Genomic DNA, 20,886 nt, shown 5'->3' with positions numbered 1-20,886 from the left:
CTCCCTCGCCCTCCTTTCACTCCTCCTGTCTTCCTTCTGCTCCTCTTTCTCCTCCACCCTCTTTTTTCTGTCTTCTTCTTCCTCCTCCTCCTCCTCTTCCCTCTTTCTCTCACTCTCTTCCTTTTTTCCTTCTCCTCTCTTCTTTCTTCCTCCCTTGCCCTCCACACTCCTTTTGTGTCCATCCTCCATGTGCTGAAACACCACAAGGATGCAAGGGGGAGGAGTGTGGCAGCGTGGGAGGAAGGAGAAATGATCCTTCAGAGCATGGGGTGGGAGAGAAATACTGGCAGCAGAAGGCAGGGAGGGAAGGAGGGAGGGAGTGAGGGAAGGAGGGAGGGAGAGAGCAGCAGCAAGTGAGGAGCAATGCTGCCACTGCAGCGCGCGTCAGGGTGGAGGAGGGGAAGGAAACAGTGTGGCCACAGTTGATGCTCAGTGGCCGGAAAATGGAGCTCCATGGGCCGGATTCGGCACACAGGCTGGCAGTTTGACACCCCTGGCTTACTTGGAACACCATACAGCAGATGTCTTCAATGGGCACAATCCATTGCAAACTCTTCTACACATGCCATGAATAAATGGAAACTAGTGAAAGCACAGGATTGGACTTGTACAACTTCCATTTGTTTCAATGGGACCTGTGCAAAATAAGTTCCCAGTGGATTGTGTGCTATCTTTGCATGAACTTTAAATGTCTCTCTGTAAAACATTTGTAGGGGTTAAAAAAAATTCCCTTTGTCTCTAGGATGAAGTCAATCAGATTATGGAAACCAATCTATGGCTACGACATGTAAGTGAATTCTTGAGCACCATATAAAATCCAGAGGAAAGAGTTGTAGCACGCAAGGACAAGGAGTGGAGTAGAATCAGGAATATTAGTGACTTAATGAAATAGATTTTATTTACAGAGTGGCAAGTGCAGACTGCTTTCAATGCTCTGCTACTGGTTGTTTGTTTAGCCCCACCTCCACTCCAGGACTGGGCTAAAAGTAACAAAAGCACCATTCAAAAGCTTGCCTGGGTCAAGGAATGGATTAACAAAAAACACCACACCAGAATATATTTCAAAGCACTGCTGATTTCTGTGTATGATTATGACAGGAACTAAGTCCAAGATATGTTAGAAAGCAGAAACAATCTATCCAGAAATGATTATTTCCACTCCTAATCTCCCCATACATAGAGGTTTGCAGGGAAAATAAGTAGCATCTGAATATGGGCCCTAAGAATCAAGCCAGAGATATGAAGTGAATGTTCTAGAATCAAACTTCCCTTTCTCTTTTAGATTTGGAATGACTATAAACTACGATGGAATCCACTGGAATATGATGGGATTGAGTTTGTCCGGGTGCCAGCAGATAAAATTTGGAAACCGGATATTGTATTATACAATAAGTATGAATACTAATTCCTGACCACTTTTCAGCATTACATGATTCTTTTGCATTGCTTATGTGTTATCTTTTGGACATGCCGATTTAGACTGTATTGTGTTTGTACTTCTAGTGCTGTTGGAGATTTTCAGGTTGAAGGCAGGACCAAAGCTCTTCTCAAATACGATGGTACCATCACTTGGACACCACCTGCCATCTTTAAAAGCTCCTGCCCCATGGATATTACCTTCTTCCCCTTTGATCACCAGAACTGTTCGTTAAAATTTGGATCATGGACTTATGACAAGGCAAAAATTGACCTTCTAATTGTCGGTTCCAAAGTGGATATGAATGACTTTTGGGAGAATAGTGAATGGGAAATAATCGATGCTTCTGGCTATAAGCATGACATCAAGTACAACTGTTGTGAGGAGATCTATACTGATATAACCTATTCATTTTATATCCGAAGGCTACCCATGTTTTACACCATTAATCTGATTATCCCTTGTCTGTTCATTTCATTCCTGACTGTACTGGTTTTTTACCTTCCTTCTGACTGTGGAGAAAAAGTGACGCTGTGCATCTCTGTCCTACTTTCTTTGACTGTGTTCCTGTTGGTAATTACAGAGACAATTCCCTCTACCTCCCTGGTAATTCCACTGGTGGGAGAATACCTGCTGTTCACCATGATATTTGTGACTCTCTCTATTGTCGTCACTGTGTTCGTACTGAACATCCACTATAGGACTCCGATGACACACACGATGCCCAGTTGGGTCAAAACAGTTTTCCTCAGTCTCTTGCCCAAAGTTCTGATGATGAAGAGACCTGTGCAGAAACACATTGAAACCAAACCTAAAAAACCCACCAAAGCTGGCCATGCCAGTAAATCCAGCAAGCCAAAAGCAAATGACTCTGGAGAAGTGAAAGGCCACAATGAGCACAGGTGTTGCCACTGTGACAAACCCAGCGAACCGGCCACTGGTAAAAAAAGGAGACCCAGTCACCAGTCTGCAAAATGGGCAGCCGAGCAGTTAGAATATTCTCCTGAGGTCAAAGAAGTCATGAACAGTGTTCAGTTCATTGCAGAAAACATGAGGAGCCAGAATGAGACGAAAGAGGTAAGAGCTCTGTTTCCCCACAATGTGGTGATTAATTGGGATTGTGAGCATTTTGCTGATGAATAGGTCAGAAGGCTTCAACAGCAGCTTGTGGTGTCCCAGTGGCAGAGCGTCCAAGACCTGGTCTCCACTGGGGATGCTGCACCAGACGCTGTTTCTGGTGCCATGTAAGTGCATGGGCACTGCACTTCCATGGTAATAAGGCATAAGGGATTGCCCAAAGCTGCTTAAGCAGCATCATAATCTCTCAGTCCCACCAGAGGCAGTTGCACTGCCTCAACACTGTACTCAGGCTCTCTATCAGTGAGGCCCGGAGCAAAGGGGAGTTTGCACTGGTGGTGTCACAATTACATTCTACGCCCTGTAACTATAGTGGCACACGTCGCCGGTTGTACTGAAGCAACTATGTTGAATTTTATAGCTGAACAGAATTGTTGCTGACAAAGTGCATAAGGCATGGGGCGGAAGAGGCAAGGGGCCCTATGTTTGGAATGGAGGGGGAGAATCCAGTTGGCTAGGGTCTGACAGGCCGGAAGGGCATAATGCTACATTTTTACTATTACTATTTTTACTGTTACTATTGATTGATTGATTAAGTGCTGTCAAGTCAGTGTCGACTCTTAGCGACCACATAGATAGATTCTCTCCAGGATGATCTGTCTTCAACTTGGCCTTTAAGGTCTCTCAGTGGGGCATTCATTGCTGTCATAATCGAGTCCATCCACCTTGCTGCTGGTTGTCCTCTTCTTCTCTTTCCTCCAACTTTTCCCAGCACTATGACTTCTCAAGGGAGCTAGGTTTTCGCATAATGTGTCCAAAGTATGATAGACTGAGCCTGGTCATTTGTGCCTTGAGTGAAAATTCTGAATTGATTTGTTCTATGATCCATGTGTTTGTTTTCCTGGCTGTCCATGGTATCCTCAAAAGTCTTCTCCAGCACCAAAGTTCAAAAGCATCAATGCTTTTTCTATCTTGCTTCTTCAAAGTCCAGCTTTCGCATCCATAGAGTGTCATGGGGGGAACAATTGTCTGAACAATTCTAATCTTGGTGGGTGCAGACATGCCACGGCATCTAAATATCCTTTCCAAGGCCTTCATTGCAACTATTACTATCAATCTATCTATCATTTTATTTTCTCTCTGTAGCAACTAGTCCAAGATATTTCCTTGTCAGCCAGAAGCAAGACAACATTGTTAGCGATGATTCTGAGGGCTACCATGTGAGGGCTCTTAAGTGCTGTGCAGACTTTACAACAAACACATGGCAGGGAGCATGGCTGTCTCCACACCTGTTATCTGTGCATTTAGTTGTTACAGCCTAAGCACATAAAATTGTATGTATATTGCTAGAGCCTAAGAACACACAGCTGCTCTTTCCATCTGATTGGGAACCTTCCAGGTTTTGGGCTATAAAGTGATTTTGCAGAGAGAATCCTATGCATTTTTATTTATTTATTGCATCTATATCCAACAGGTTGCAACACAGAACACATTTGAAGACCTATGTTCTGCAATGCGTGCAGCAAAGAAGCAATTCTTTTCTGCCTACATTGCTTCTGCAGGCTCAAGTCCAGTGGAGTTCTCTAGGATTGTGAGAAGGCTAGTACAGGCCCCTCCTCCCTTGAATAAGAATTTGGATCCATCAATTACTCATTGTGACCTTTTTAAAAAGATAAAGTATCTTATATTTGAGCTGAACTAGACTCTACAGTTACTATAGAGCCTACTGAGGAGGTGTCTAGCAGCTCATCTTGTATGGTTAAATTGGATCAGTTTCAGTTTGCGACTCCCGAGGCTGTGGACAAGCTGCTTGGGACACTACGCCTTACTACCTGTTCTCCTGATCCTTGCCCTACGTGGCTTATACAATCTACCAGGGAGGTTACTGAAGTGGGTCTTGTTAAGAACATTAATGCTTTTCTAAGGGAGGGCAAGACGCCTCCTTGTCTCAAGGAGGCAATTATTAGACCACTCTTGAAGAAACCTGCATTGTACCCTTCAGAATTAGGCACTTATAGGGCTGTCTCCAACCTCCCATGGTTGGGCAAGGTGACTCACCTTGAGGGTGGTGGTGTCTCAGCTCCAGGCAGTCCTGGAAGAAGCAAATTATCTGGGCCCATTTCAAAATGGCTTTGGGCAGGCTATAGGGTTGAGACGGCCTTGATCAGCCTGTTGGATGATCTCCAATTAGGAATTGACAGTGGGAGTGTGACTCCATTGATACTTTTGGATCTCTCAGCACCTTTTTATACCAACAACCATAGTATCCTCCTGGAGCACATGAAGGGGTTGGGGGTAGGAGGAACTGCTTTGCTGTGGGTCAGCTCCTACCTCTCAGGTAGGTTGCACATGGTGTCACTTGGAGATTGTTGCTCTTCAGAACGAGATATATTGTATGGCATCCCACAGGGCTCCATTCGATCTCCAATGCTTTTTAACATCTACATGAAAGTGCTGGGAGAGATCATCAGGGAATTTGGTGCAGGATGTTATCAATATGCTGATGACATCCAAATCTATTCCTCCATGTCTACTTCAGCAGGAAATGGCCTAACTTCCCTATATGCCTGTGCCTTGAGGTGGTAATGGGCTGGATGAGGGAGAACAAACTGAGGCTGAATCCAAGCAAAATGGAGGTATTCATGGAGAGAGGTTGGAACTTGGGAAGTGGCTTAGATCTGCCTGTTCTGGGTTGGGTTACACTCCCTCAGAAGGATCAGGTACATAGTCTGGGCATATATCTGGACCCCAACCTCTCCCTGGTCTCTCAGGTTGAGGCAGTGGCCAGGAGGGCTTTATATCAGCTTCAGCTGATATGCCAGCTATGTCAATTTTTGGAGATAAACAACCTTAAAACAATGGTGCATATGCTGGTAACATCCAGACTTGACTGTAATGCACTCTACACTGGGCTGCGTACAGAGTCCAGAAACGGCAGTTGGTACAGAATGCAGCAGCCAAGCTGGTCTCTGGGGTTGCCCAAAGAGATCATATTACACCCATTGTGAAAGAACTATAAAGGTAAAGTGTGCTGTCAAGTCAATTTTGACTCCTGGCACCCACAGAGCCGTGTGGTCTATATTGGCTGCCAATAGGTTTCCAGGCAAAATACAAAGTGCTGGTTATTACCTATAAAGCCCTGAACAGCTTGGGTCTGAGATATTTAAGAGAACGCCTTCTTCTTCATGAACCCCGCCCCCTATTAAGATCATCTGGGAAGGTCCGGTTGCAGTTGCCACTGGCTTGGGTGGTGACTTGAAACTGGTGGCGACTTGAAATGGGGCCTTTTCTAGGGTTACCCAAAGACTTTGGAACATGCTTCCTAATGAAATTAGAGCCTCCCCTTCTCTGGACATTTTTAAGAAGGTCCTGGAAACATACCTGTTTCAACGGGCTTTTAATTTATAGTTTTAAATTTTAAAGTTTTTTCTGTATTTTAAACTGTTTTAATTGTGTTTGTGTTTTTAGATTGTGAACCACCCAGGGACTTGCATATGGGGGCAGTATAGAAATGTGTTAAAGAAATAAATGCTTCTTTTCAGACATTCCTCAAAACAGTTTACCTCAAAGCATCAATAAAGACCCATACGGGCAATAGGTTTACATCTATCCATGCTGTGCTCTTTAGGCTTTGTCTATTGACTCCTTCTTCCTGCAGAGCAAGATGGCTCTTAGGGAGCTCTGAGGTCACAGCTGGTGGAGGGAGAGGCCACCTTGGCTGGAAAATGGGAGCTAGATGGTGGCAGCTCCCCTCTTCTCTCCTCCCCGCAGATCAAGGTGGCTCCTGGTCACTCTGTGGTGGCAGTCGGTAGGTGGGGGAGCCATCGGAGCTGAACCCACTGAGACAATGGCCACTCCCCAGGCTGCGCCTCTCCTCTCCTCCCTTCCCCTCAGAGCAAGATGGCTCTTAGGTAGCTTAGGTAGGTGACACATGTAGGCTATGCAGACCTTCAGCTGAATGTGTGGAGGTTTGAAGCAAGAACAGTGTCTGTGTGGTAACCCTTCCACACATTCACTTAAATGTTTGCAAAGGGCGAATGTACAAGATTGAAACATTGTAGCTCAGGGATTCTAAAGGGTCTGTGGTATATCTTGTGGCAATTGCCAAGACGATGAGGAAAATAGTGGCCTTTCGAGTGACACACGCACTAAAGTGTGTGGAACTCTGCTCCTGCACTCAGATGCTGTTGTACCGAACACCTGAGAGGAAGGGAAAGCACTGGTAAAACAGTGGATAAGCTGTGCTAAGTTCCCTGTCACTTAGCTGCTTAGCCACCAATTCAAATTGCTATTATTCAGGGCTGATTTTAATCTCCTTTCTCTTCACTTTATGCACTGAGTCCAGTTGCACTGGAGTGTAGAAGGATCAAAGCTTTCCTTTGCAGCTTTACAGGCAGCCTGTCTCATGTTGTCAGTAACCAACCAAATCAGCATAATAGTCGTCAGTATTTAAGAATTGTCATTGCAATTTATTTTGCCTCAAAATTCATATTCTAAAATGCAGGTGCTTTCATCTTCCTTTTTCACCATCTGTCTTGTGTACTTAGACTGGAAGCACTCAGTGATTGTGTCTTCTTGACGTTTATATAGACCCTGGCATAACGAGGATGTTGATCTCAATGGGGTACTTGAACAGCTGTTGTAATGTAAATAATGCAATCACTCTGGGAGCTGTTGAGCTTTCTTCATTCCCCATAAGTTCAATAGAACTGAAGGATGTTCTTCTGGGAGCAAAATCCTGAAGTTATGTGAACAGCCTTGCAATGATTAGTTTCCATTTAGAAAGAAAAATGTTTCAGGGTATGCATCAAACAATCAGTTCATTTGTTTAGCCTTAACGGTATGCATACAGCACCTTGAAGGGATGTGCACAGAACCAGGGCGGGGGTGGCGGCTCAAATTCGGGGGGGGGCAATACCTTTACACGCAGGGGAGGGTGCCCCATTACACATGAGCATTACACGCGAGCGCGACACGTGCGCACACACAGATACTTCTATCAACTTCCGGCTGAGGAGGACATTGGGGCGACAGGGAGGTACAATGCTGCCCCGACAGGGATTTTTTAAAATGGAGTGCCAGTGGGGGAAATGTGGTGGGAGGGGTAAGGGCACCCTCCCCCACCCTTAAAGATGTGCCCCCCCTTCAAACCAGCGGAACCACCGGCCAATTGAACCTGTTTGGAGGCCCATAAAGGGCCTCCGAACCAGTTCCGTGCACATCCCTAGCACCTAGTGGCTGACTCCCTCCAGAGAGGGAGAGGAAGGGAAAAACGTTCTATTGGGCAGTCGGAGCTGCCTGAAGTAATTGGTGAAGTGAATTGGTGAAGTGTTCACCAGGGCTCTCGGCGGCCCGGGCATAGGAAGAGGGAGTTCGCTCTGGGCTCCTATGGAGCCCAAGCCACGCCCCATGCATGTGACGTCACGTGCACGGGCATATTGGAAGGGGCCGCCGAGCAGGGCTGGACACAGGCCGCCGCTCGGCTGGCTCCGTGCCTGCCCAATGCACTGTGCTTGGAGTGCGGTGCATTGTGGGATTCCTGAAGGCCGGGATGCGTCATCCCGGCTCTCCAACAATAGATCATGTGGGAGCACGGATGGCACTCGAGGCCTTGGTTGATCTCTGGAATGGAGAGATGGCCCGGGCTGTTGACACGGTTGCCCCCAAACGCCCTCTCCGGCTTGGTGGAGCCCATTCTGCTCCTTGGTTTTCCTCGGAGCTTAGGGCGATGAAGCAACTCGGACGACGGCTGGAGCGACGCTGGAGGAAGAGTCGTCATGAATCCGACCGAACATGGGCTAGAGCCCATTTTAGGGATTATGCCGTGGCGGTGGGGGCAGCGAAGAAATGCTTTTTCTCCGCCTCCATTGCGTCTGCTCAGTGCAGGCAAACAGAGCTGTTTCATGTGGTGAAAACAGTGCTCCACACATCCCCCTGGACAATGGGGGAGGAGTCATCTACAGCTCTTTGTGATCGGTTTGCCTGTCGCTTTGCAGATAAAGTCGCTTGCATCCGTGCTGACCTGGACTCCAGAGTTTTGGCAGTTCCGGCAGACGTGCCTTTGGTACCATCTGGTCCCGTTGTGTTGGATTCTTTTCGGTTGGTGCGGCCTGAGGATGTGGACAAGATCCTGGGCAGTGTGCGGGCGACTTCGTGCTCTCTTGACCCTTGCCCTTCATGGCTAATACAAGCTGCCAGGGAGGGGACAGGCAGATTGCTGGAGGTGATCGTTAATGCTTCATTAAGGGAGGGCAGGATGCCATCGTGCCTCAAGGAGGCGGTGGTAAGACCTCTATTAAAAAAGCCCTCCCTTGATCCCTCCAACCTGGACAACTATAGACCTGTGTCTAACCTTCCCTTTTTGGGCAAGGTGACGGAGCGTGTGGTGGCGTCCCAGCTGCAGAGGGTCTTGGATGATACGGATTAACTGGACCCTTTTCAATCTGGCTTCCACCCCGGGTATGGGACTGATACTGCCTTGGTCGCTCTAGTGGATGACCTACGCTGGGAACTAGACAGGGGGAGTGCGTCCCTGTTGGTTCTGCTGGACCTCTCGGCAGCGTTCGATACCATCGACCATGGTATCCTTCTGGGCCGCCTCTTGAGTATGGGAATCGGAGGCACTGCGTTGCGAGAACTGCCATGCCAGGACTGGGGCAGAGGGTGGCTTAGCTTCACTCATGCCCCCCACCCCCAAATGGCAAAATGTCGGAGGGAGTTTGTTTGTTTATTCATTCATTTATTTATTTATTTATTTATTTATTTTTGCATTTTTATACCACCTTTCGTTAAAAGATAGCCCCAAGGCAGTTTACAAAAGTTAAAAACATACAATAAAAACACAATAAAAACATCATGCTAAAAGTATAAAAACATATAAAAACAGGCATAAAACAATACAGCAGATAAAAACACCCAGAAGCAGCAGTAAAAATGATTATGTAAAAGCCTGGGTAAAAAGCCAAGTCTTTACAAGCTTTCTAAAAGCCGTGATGGAGTCCGATGAATGAATGGACACTGGGAGAGCATTCCAGAGTCTGGGTATCCTAATCTGGGCTGGGTATCTCTAGCGCCGGTTAGGCAGTGAGTGAGTACAGCTTCCTACTACTGTTCTACACCTCTACCAGTCCATCCAACTCCTTCACCAGACCTGCTTTGCCAGTACTGGCATGAGAAGTACCATATCTATTGACTGACTTTGTCACCTTATCTTGGAAAGAATGCCACTAAATGCCCCTTCTCCCTAGTAATGGTACAGAGGAAGCGTGCTGCTTTGTCCTGCTTATTGGGGGGGTGGGGATTAGTGCCTTTGTTATATCAGCCCCCAATGCACCAGCCTCTGACCTCTTCTCAGACCTACTGATATGCCTTACGGTGCTTAGCAGGCCTGGAGACAAGGATCGAGGGTGAAAATGGGCAGGTTGTCCTGAACAACAACCAGCACAGCTTTTTCATATACATTTTCAGTCTTTGGTAAGCATTTTGCTAATGAAATATTGTTTTGTGGGGGTTGTGTATTGAAGTAAACAAAAGGAAAGATGGCTTTTGGAAATGAAACTCGGCAATTGTGATAATGGCCTTGCTTATTTAAACTGATAAATATTTCATGCTTGAGGAGATCACTGAGTTCAGCATTAAGATACTGAGTATGCACTTAGGAATTCTACAGAAATGGAGGCCTTGATCCTAGCATGGTGCACAATCAGTGAAGCTCAATTGGGTTCTATAGAGCTATGCTGATCCACAGGAATAAAAGAGCTATCTTGAGAGATAGCCAAGAACACACATAAGGTTAAATTGCAGATTGAGAGCCAAGTCTGGATTAACCAATATGCATAGCAGCAAACTGCGGAGTGGGAACCCAGCCAGACTGGGGTCATTGCTGTATAGCAGAATTACAGGAAAAGCTTCCTAATGTGGAGAGTATGGTCATCTTGTTCCTTGTACTGAGCTCTGCAAGTAAGTGGGATAGTGGCTATGCTTTCTGAAACTGAGAATACAAGTCTCAGGACTAGGACCGGGGAGACCCGAGTTCAAATCCCCATTCAGCCATGAGACTTGCTGGGTGACTCTGGGCCAGTCACTTCTCTCTCAGCCTAACCTACTTCACAGGGTTGTTGTGAGGAGAAACTCAAGTATGTAGTACGCCGCTCTGGGCTCCTTGGAGGAAGAGCGGGATGTAAATAAATAAATAAATAAATAAATAGAGGAGGAGGAGGAGGAGGAGGAGGAGGAGGAGGAGGAGGAGGAGGAGGAGGAGAAGAAGAAGAAGAAGAAGAAGAAGAAGAAGAAGAAGAAGAAGAAGAAGAAGAAGAAGAAGAAGAAGAAGAAGAAGAAGAAGAAGAGGAAGAAGAAACCTAGCCAACATGAGGGCCTGTATTATGGAGGAGTTCAGGCATATGATAGAAATAAGGGAAGCTGTTTCTGTCCATACATCTGCCTCAGAGCTAGAATGTTGAGCGATAACTGGCAGACATCTTAAGATGGGGCTCAGAAGCCAGAGGTCCATGGGACCTCTAATGCAGACCTCTGAGTAGTACCAACTGTCTCGCCAATGGCAAACTTCACAGGTGAATGTGCCAGGAGCTATGGCAATGGGACTTGGCAGCCATTTTCTAATTTAATTATTCTGAAATAGGAATCGTGTTGGGATTGGAAGCCAGCATAGGTCCCGCAGAGCTTTCTAAAGCTCTCTTGGCCAGTGTTATCAAAATACATCGAACCTTTTCAAGAGCCAGTTCCATGTGGATCTTTACCGGGCAGTGAGTGCTTTCTCATGAGCGGGGAAAGGGCTCAAAAGGGGCAAGGGGAGGAAGCCTTCAAGAGCTTACTTCCCCCGCAGATGGTCCTCTTAAAGAGTCTGGGCGTCGAGATCGCACACCCGGACGTGCAGCTGCCGAGGGTCAGGGGGCTGGGAGCATCCCCCCACCCCCTGGAACTCCCATAATGCCCCCCGCTAGTGCATGGGACATTAGAGAGATCCTCCCAATGTCAGCTGCGAGCCTTGCAGTCTCCCAGCCACCACCACCCCCGCCGCCTTCTGGCCCATATACTGTTTACTATATGGAAAAGCTGAATCCCTTCTACCATTCCTCATTAAACATTTCATTTTTCTTGTGTTTTGCAGGTAGAAGATGACTGGAAATACGTTGCCATGGTCATTGACAGAGTGTTCCTGTGGGTGTTCATCATTCTCTGTGTATTTGGGACTGCAGGATTATTCATGCAGCCATTGATAGCAGACACATAATGCACCGGTAATCCAAGTTTGGCTTGAAATCGATCACTTCAGGCGCTGCCTCTGCACCCTCACACACTATCAGTTTTATATTCAAGTCAGTCATCTGGCAACTGATAACAGAATGTCAGCTTCACCTTAGGCCAAATGAGCAGTGCCCTGTCTTCCTTATTTTCTTGCAATCTGTTAAGCCAGGGTTTTTCAACCTTCAGATAACCCTTTCCCCATTGACTTAACTGCTGAGGGACTCTTCTACATCTACTATTAAACCCTGTCTTGTTGCAAAGGATTCTGGGGCAGGTTTATGCCCCAGTGTAGAATATGCACTGCCTATTGGGCCTCACCACTGCTTCTTGTGAGCTAAAAGTACACCGTGGAACATGCCCAGTACTCCTCAGTGGCTGCACATTGCTTCTCCATGGTTCCTGTTCTATTTATTGAAGAGCTCCTGATAAGTTTCCAAGAAACACAGCTCAAAAACAACTGTGTTAAGCAAATCAGGGTCAGCCTGTCCATGAGGCGAAGTGAGGCAACAGCCTCAGGTAGAGGATTAGTGGGCAGTAGGGGCCACCATCTGCCTCTGCTGTCTGCTGCTCACCTCTGCTCAGAATGGAATGGAAGAGGAACGCTGAAGAAGAGGAGACTGGTGGCCTGCAACCTCTTTCCTCCACATTTCTTCTTCAGCTGCATTCCCATGTTCTTTTGAAAATCCAGAAAGTGCAGGAGGAGGAGGAGCAGCAGCAGCAGCAACGGTGGCTCTTTGCACCTAAAGGTAAAGGTAAAGTGTGCTGTCGAATCAGTGTCGACTCTTGGTGACCACAGAGCCCTGTGGTTGTCTTTGGTAGAATACAGGAGGGGTTTACCATTCTCTCCTCCTGCGCAGTACGAGATGATGCCTTTCAGCATCTTCCTATATCGCAGCTGCCCGATATAGGTGTTTCCCATAGTCAGAATACCAGCGGGGATTCGAACCGGCAACTTCTGGCTTGGTAGTCAAGGCATTTCCCCACCACGCCATTAGCTGGCTTCTACACCTACTGGCATGCTTTTCACCTACGTAAGGGGAATGACATTTAGGGCAGTACAGTGCTGCACACTACAAGGTAAGAAGGGACAGGTAACAGAGGCAGCAGAATTTGGCACCCAGTCTCAAGCACTGGAAGAAGCAAGGAAGAAGCGTTTTTTGGGTTGTTGTTTTTAAGGTCAAATGGAAGAGAAAAAACAAACAGTGCCATGTGTTTAGGAGAGGAGATCCTCATCATTTCATGTTCCCAAACATCTTACAAGCAGAACCCACAGGACATGAGCTGTCTTTATTAGGGCCTATTTCTTGGGGCTTTTCTGACCTCTATCCTGGAAGAGAAAACCATTCATGATCAGACAGGGTAGACAGAGATAAAATTTTCTCCCTCTCTCACAACACGAGAACCAGGGGCCACCCCATGAAACTGAAGGTTGGGAAATTTAGGACCGACAAGAGGAAGTACTTTTTCACACAGTGTATAATTAATCTATGGAATCCTTTGCCATGGGATGCGGTGATGGCCACCAGCTTGGATGGCTTTAAAAGGGACTTAGACAGATTAATGGTGGACAGGTCTATCAATGGCTACTAGTCTGGTAGCTGTGGGCCATCTCCAGCAGCCTCAGAGGCACGATGCCTCTCAATACCAGTTGTAGGGGAGCAACAGCATGAGAAAGGGCATGCACATACCTCTTGCCTGTGGGCTCCCCAGAGGCATCTGGTGGGCCACTGTGTGAAACAGGATGCTGGACTAGATAGGCCTTGTGCCTGCCAGCAGGGCTGTTCTTATGATCTTATCAGCCGAGGGAAGTCACCCACTGCAAAAAAGTGACACATTAATACCATTCTGAGAAACATTAATGATGTAATTCCCAGTAGACTTCAGCTCCAGAGCAAATACCAATCATATCTATGTTTATTAACTTTCCTTAAATATATTTTCATGTGCTTTTTATGCTTATTTCATACACATTCGACATTAATTATTAAAACATAATCTAGTATCATGTTGGATTTGCATTCTTTTTTTGTTACAGAGGAAATTTGAATTTGGTAATCTTGCTATGGATTTCCTGAATATCTGTGATACTGTTACAAAAATGGAGGGCTCTCCCCATTTTCCCAGGAGACCTACTTTTTCATTCATTCATTCATTCCATTCCATTTATATATCTCCCAATCCAGACAGCTCAAGGCAGTTCACAACAAAACAAGTATTTGTTTATTTATAAATATTCAAGTTGAATATGTTGGACTCAATCAGACTCCTAAAGCTGGCAGCATGGCCACTAATCCTGCATCAGGCCCCTAAAGAGCAACAACTCTTCAAGGATGCTTCACCTGCAATTGGCTACTACAAATCACAGCTCTCTTGCACTCAGTCACTCTCTAGCCTAACTTAAAATGGCTTCTTTATCTGCCATCAACTCACATGCAAAATACTGATCTCAGATGACACCCTACAGGTAGATTGTCCATTAAGGAAACCTCTCCAGTTAGGAATATAAGAATATAGCAAGCTGCCATATACCGAGCCAGCCCATTGGTTCATCTAGCTCGGTATTGTCTGCACAAACTGGCAGCGGCTTCTCCAAGGTTGCAGGCATGAGTCTTTCTCAGCCCTATCTTGGAGGTGCCAGGAAGGAAACTTGGAACCTTCTGCATGCAAGCCTAAAGATCATCTTCCCAGAGCTGCCCCACACCCTGAGGGGAATATCTTACAGTGCTCACACATGTAGCACTCCCATTCAAATGCAAACCAGGGTGGGCCCTGCTTAGCAAAGGGGACAATTCACTATCAACTGAACACAACTAACTGCTAGCAAGCAAGCAAAATATGGTTGCTTCAACAGCTACTGCATCATCGTTGTTGGGTTGAGAGGCAGCCTTGTGTTTGATTGGTGAATGGCTGGTTTTACCCATGGAAGAGATCTCTTTTATAAGATAACTAATGTGAAATGCTTTGAAAACTCAAAAGTACCATACAAATACCTATTTATTGTTGTTATTCTACATGTTTGGAAGTCCTAGAGGAGATTGTTGCACAGTACCAACATCAGGTGTAGCCAAGGGGTATAAATAGAGGGCAGGGTTGTGGATGCCAATCTCTGCCTATTTTTGCAAATTGGATAATGTAACACTGGCACTGTGGTTTGCTTGTATTTGTCTAAGGAAGACTCTTCGCAGGAGAGAAACATGTCTATGAAATATGTTAAGCATGCAAAATATATAGAATGCTATATTATACACACTCAGAATGACCATAATCCAATACCGTTAGGTATGCTTAAACCCACAGAAACAAATGGGCTTAAATATGCCTGACTGGTTGCTGGATTATGACCAATACAATTCTGAACTTTAGTATTTGCTGAAATCACAATGGGCAGCATCCAGACTAAGTGAGTCATGATTACATCCCATGGAAATGAATGAGACTTAAATTAGTCATAAAGAACTTGCCATTGATTTCAATGGTGCTTAGTCATAACTAAGTAGCCTGGATGCTGACCAATATGTATTATTTGGCTTGTAATATGTATGTACCTTTTCCCTAATCACGCTTTAAATAGCTTGAAATAAAATTCATAATTAATAAATTTTAAAAGGTAATTTAATTAGTTTTAGCTTTATGCAAAGTGATTTAAAATAGTTGTAGAAGTTTCCGTATTAAGAATTTAAGGGACCAATATTTTTTTCATGTACATTGTTACTTCTATTCATACACAAAGAGGCCACTGTTCATTTCAGATTTTCCCACATCCCACAATCTATCATTTTCCTCCCCCACCCTCCCACAAATACATGCAAAAATGAAAAACTTCATTTAAGTGGTACATACTTGTGGTCAATTGGTCTGGAGACATGTCTCCTAATTTCTTCCTTCTTTAGGATTACCAACCAATCAACCAGTATTTTACCGGCTGGTAATGCTGGGGTCTGAAAGTTAATAGTTTCTCCTGTTTCTGCAAGGCTTCTCCCATGATCCACCAGATTGTTTCCGGCTCCATCCAAGTTTTGCCCTAGCTCTTCCCAGGCCATAACAAATTCTGCCCTGGCCTCATCAGCTTCCGCACTGCCTCACTTTGCCTCTGCCCTTCCTATTGTTAGCAGGGTTAACGAATCAGCCAATCACACAGGGCTAAGAGTTTCTTTTTAATGCCTTACTGTTGTAAACAACTGCAGACAATGCTGTGCAATGAAGTGCTAAGGGTAAAGAGATCAGGGAAAAGAAGTAATGAGGCAGGAAATCTCTAGAATTCAAACAGAGAACTAGAATAGAAAACAATCCTAACGAACGGGTAACTCATAAAGCGGCAACTAACAGTGGTAGGTTACAGATCCACCTGCTGGCTGGAGGAGCAATTTTATGCTCCTGTGGGACATAGGAACAAGAACATATGAAACTGCCATATACTGAGTCAGACCATTGGTCTATCTAGCTCAGTATTGTCTTCACAGACTGGCAATGGCTTCTCCAAGGTTGCAGGCAGGAATCTCTCTCAGCCCTATCTTGGAGAAGCCAGGGAGGGAACTTGAAACCTTCTTCTCTTCCCAGAGCGGCTTCATCCCCTGAGGGGAATATCTTGCAGTGCTCACACATCAAGTCTCCCATTCAGATGCAACCAGGGCAGACCCTGCTTAGCTATGGGGACAAGTCATGCTTGCTACCACAAGACCAGCTCTCCTCAACTTGGTTTGTTTTACATTTCATTGCTTTCCCAATATCAGTTTCTTCTGTCTGCCAACGAACTACCAGTAGCAGGGTGTGCAGTTCAGTCCGAATTCAGATCAAATTCAGACTGGACCATGGTCTGACTGAACCAGCTCGAACCAGTTCACCACTTTGAGTGCCTGTAAAGGGGAATCCAGTGAGGAATCCTTTGCTTCCAAAGGTCATAAAAGGGGGGGGACGGTAAGAGCAGAGGCGGAGCCACTGTTGTGCAGTTGGGTTCAAAGAACCTGGGCCGGCAATGAGAAAGGCCGCCGGAGCCCACAGCGGGGCATGGCTCGGGCTCTGGAGAGCCCCGAGCAAGCTCTCCCCTGCCCACACCTGTAATGTCATGCGCAGGATCCGTCACTAGAGGGGCTGTCGGGCGGTGCCAGACACAAACCACCATTCAGCTGGCTCTGTGACTGAGTGAGAGGCGCCTTTAAAACAAAAAGACAAGGAGCTTATTGGCAGGCCTGTGCAGCACTCCCCTCACCCTCTCAGCAGCGGAAGGCATTCATGGAGGCCATTCGTGTGCTGCCGCTTTCAGCTTTAAAGGCTCCCCCCTCTCTCTCACCACTCCCCTGCCTTTGGAAGCAAAGGGGGATCCTCACCGGATTCCTCTTTAATAGGCATTTGAACCGGTGAGCCAGTCAGAAGACGAAACAGGTTTGGTCTGGTTTCACTGGGGCTGGGCTGGTCCACGATCAAACCAGTTCAACCGGCCTGGTTTGCTGCACACCGGTTCGATTGCGGACCGGTTCAGCACACTCCTACATGCCAAATTCTGCCTGGTTTGGCATCACTTCTCAAGCTCCACTGAAGGGGGCAGCCACTTTGAAATCAAATAACAACTCTATTTTCCCTGGCTATGGCCCAGCCCATACTTCTTTATTTTGTTTATGTAAGGAGATTGTGATGGCATTGTATCAAGACCCAGACACATTGTCCATTTGGGGACTAGCTTTGAACAGTGGCACTAAGGGGCGAATGTTTAACCCAGTGCTGGTCCATGACATATTGATGCCTGAACTGACACCATCTTCCTTTCTCTTTACACACACACACACATTATTTCCTTCTTTCAAACTTCTCCCCTTTCCTAATGGAAAAGAAAATAAGAGGGCAAGGGGAAATAGTGTGGTGCCATTTTGCTTTCCTTGCTCTATAGGCCATATATGAGGAGGGTATTGGGTGGGCTGCCATCTTTGCCCCAAGAACTGGCCTACAGCCTGCTTCATGGTAGGGCAGGCTCTGCTTTAACCTTTTCCCAGTGCTGTTTTCCCAGTGGGAACTTCCCCCATCCCCACACTCCTTGAAGCTACTATTAGCCTCATGGAGGAAGTGGGGGAAGACCAGTTTCCCTGATACAATTTGCGGGTCCCAATGGCAGTTTTTACGCATAAACACAGATATCAGGAGTCAGGAGATGTTAATGTGGGTCCCTGGCTTCATGTTTAGATTGTGAGCCCTTTGGGGACAGGGAGCCATTTTATTTATTTATATCTATGTAAACCGATTTGGGAGCTTTTGTTGAAAAGCGGTATATAAATATCCGTCGTATTCATCGTCATCATATATGTAGTTTGGCCCTTTGAGCAGTAATTAGGCTTGTCTGCTTTACAGGCAGTTCAACCACTTTATGATCCTGTTTCAAAGTCCTCCTCCTTTTTTGAAAACCAGATACAATTTGTTGGTGGCGGACAGGGTGGAAGGATGTTGTGGGTGTGCACTGTAGCCAAATTCAACTTCTACTGGGGCATGGAGAGTTTTGGCGGAGTTTTTTTTAATGGCATCTGCAATGTTGAGAGGAGAAAGTGTATATGCATGGGAAATAAAGTAAAGGTAAAGTGTGCTGTCAAGCATGGGAAATACAAAGGCTGAAATCTAAACTAAGACAGTGCTGACGCTCCCAGGAAGAGGCAATTTTTGTTGATCTCCCCTTCCCTCCACAGCCCACTGAGGGATATGGCCCTGAGGGTCACATGATGTCAGCCGAAGATATCAAGGCACTGAGGATTAAAAAACAAACGAAATGTGGCTCCTAAGAAGGGCCTTGCTGGATCAGCCCATGGGATCCTGCCCATAGAATTTGCCTAACTCTTTTTAAAGCCTTCTAAGCTAGTGACTATCTCCTTCTGGCAGTGAATTCCATGTAAATGATGAGTTGTGTTTATTCATTTGTTTATTTTAAAGGTACTTCTAGGGCCAGAGTTTTAGTCTGGACATCTCCTAGGCACTATTTCCCAAACTTTTGGCAGCCAAGGTACGGTCCCCACCCACCCGCAGTTAATGAGAGCTGGAGACACACTTCATTCTTGCAACCAAAAATATGTACTTGTGTGATTTATCCACAAAAACACACCTCCTGTGTTTTGTATGTGATCCACTTTTCTAGACATGTCTCTTAAGTGGAAAGAGGCAAACCCCCAACAGCATTGTATTCTGCTCCATCTCTGCTTTGGAAGTGACTGAATGAACCAGTCATCCCCAATGCAGAATACAGCAGACTGGTTCAAATTAACAACCACCAGAACAGTTAATTAATCAGAGATGCAGCAGGCAACTTCCTCTGTGGGTGGGTGCTTTGGGCTCACAGTCACATGCTAGTACCTTGGAACACAATTTGGGAATTACTGCACTGATGAAAAGAGGGGCATTTGTGTCATACGAGCTGTGTACTATATGGGAATGCCACAGGAATGTCATTTGTATATCAGTATTTGAATGGTGTAGTAGTGTATATGTTGGCTTTTAACATAAACTACCCTGTGCACTCAAAATTAAATTATGTACAAGAAATGTATGAATGGGATTGTTGAATTAGACTATTTATTAATAAAGGTTCTGTAATGTGCTTGCTGTGGATTTCTTTAGATAATGTTTGAGCTGTTACATACACTTTTGTATTAAAAAAGAAAAAGGTTCCTAGTTATGACTACTAGGCAAGTGTGCCTGATTTAACACGGGACCAGTCTGCTTATATGTACACATGTGCTCTAGCTTGCCCTGTTGCCCAGGACAGTCCCTCTTTTCTGTCACTTGTCCCTGTTAAACATCTGTCACTTGGGAAAGATGCCAGAGATGACTTTTTAAAGATGGTTCGTGTGCACACGCTTGTATACGAGTGCCCTCCAGATTTCTCCCCTTCCCCCAAGTCTTTAGAAGTTAAATCAGGATAGGAACCAAATGCATCCCAGCTGTAGCACACATGCATGGAAAAGCATTTATACTGCCAAAATATGCTAGCACACGGCTGCCCATCCATTCCCCTAAAGACAATTTACTGTCCAATTAATTAAACACACCGCTGGATGTGATTGAGATATATTCATTCTAACCATCCGAGCAGTTCCATTGTGAGATTAAACACTCTTTTGCGCCTTTTAGAAAAGGAAATGGTAATGGTCAGTTTAATAACACACTTGTTTCAGTAGCAAGTGGAGGACAAGCGGTTAGAGAATTAATGAACACAGAAGGCAGAGAATAGCCTTCAGCAATGTATCATCAAGTGTAAGGATGAAGCACTGATCCTTGATGTGACAATAGAGGTTGACAAATACTCAAGCCTGCCTGTTTCCATCTGTGAAATGGAGGATATGCACTGGTGGGAATTCTGGCTTCTACTCTCACCTATTTGGCATGGAAACCCCTCTAAAGAAGTATGAATGTGGAGAATAATTTAGTGATAATCGACTTGAAATGGCAACTTGTCTGGGGACTTTATTGGTGCTACTATTAAACATGAAAAATGATGGTAGCGGAAAAATCTAACCAGATCCTTATTTACACTATGCATTCAGGTACCTTTTATACGAGTTGCTCATAGGTTCTTTGAAAGAACCATGTCGGTGCTGAGAATTCTATTAGAGATCCTTAGTTCCCTATCCTTCTCTACATAATTACAATGCCCCAGTTTCCCAGTTCAAATCCACAGAGTGAAAATGCACTGTACAGAAGAGGCAGTGTAGCTCTTTAATTCTGAAGACCCAAGTGTGGTTCTTAATTTTTGCAAAAGTTAAGATACTTACTCAAATGTCCCCGTTCCATTTTGAAATACTGGAGTCAAGGCAGAGTAATTCAAACTTTGGAACTTTCTATAGAGCAAATTGATATTCCTCTCCAGTTTTATGGAGCCAATGTAGTAGTCATATGACTTTCTCTCTCTTCCAAAAGAAAGAAAGTTCCAGCCTGGGGCCAATATTACATGGTCAGTTGCCTTGTGAAGAGATTTGTTTGTTTGTTTGTTTGTTTGTTTGTTTTGTTTTTATTAAAACATTTTTATACCGCCCAAAACTTACGTCTCTGGGCAGTTTACAACAGGATAAAAACAAAGTAAAACATTTGTTAAGACAAAAATGGGGAGGGGGAAACACCTCCCCACAGAGTACCGGAGACCAGTGTTCCCTCTAATTTTT

General features: G+C 45.4%; 1 protein-coding gene across 1 annotated transcript in view; it reads left to right on the top strand.

The window, feature by feature from the left end:
- The window catches only part of CHRNA6 (cholinergic receptor nicotinic alpha 6 subunit), a 28,510-nt gene extending 9,191 nt beyond the window's left edge, over window positions 1–19,319 (top strand). The window contains exons 3-6 of the mRNA XM_053300632.1: window positions 743–787; window positions 1,283–1,392; window positions 1,504–2,494; window positions 11,622–19,319. Of these exons, the coding sequence (XP_053156607.1) occupies window positions 743–787; window positions 1,283–1,392; window positions 1,504–2,494; window positions 11,622–11,744 (1,269 nt within the window). The 3' untranslated portion in view covers window positions 11,745–19,319. The remainder of the gene's footprint in view (window positions 1–742; window positions 788–1,282; window positions 1,393–1,503; window positions 2,495–11,621) is intronic.
- The last annotated feature ends 1,567 nt before the right edge of the window (window positions 19,320–20,886 follow it).

This window comes from Hemicordylus capensis, chromosome 2 (genome assembly GCF_027244095.1).
Source record: "Hemicordylus capensis ecotype Gifberg chromosome 2, rHemCap1.1.pri, whole genome shotgun sequence".
Classification (NCBI taxonomy): domain Eukaryota; kingdom Metazoa; phylum Chordata; class Lepidosauria; order Squamata; family Cordylidae; genus Hemicordylus; species Hemicordylus capensis.
The sequence above is the reverse complement of the archived record's forward strand: the minus strand, read 5'-3'. Positions and strand labels throughout refer to the sequence as shown.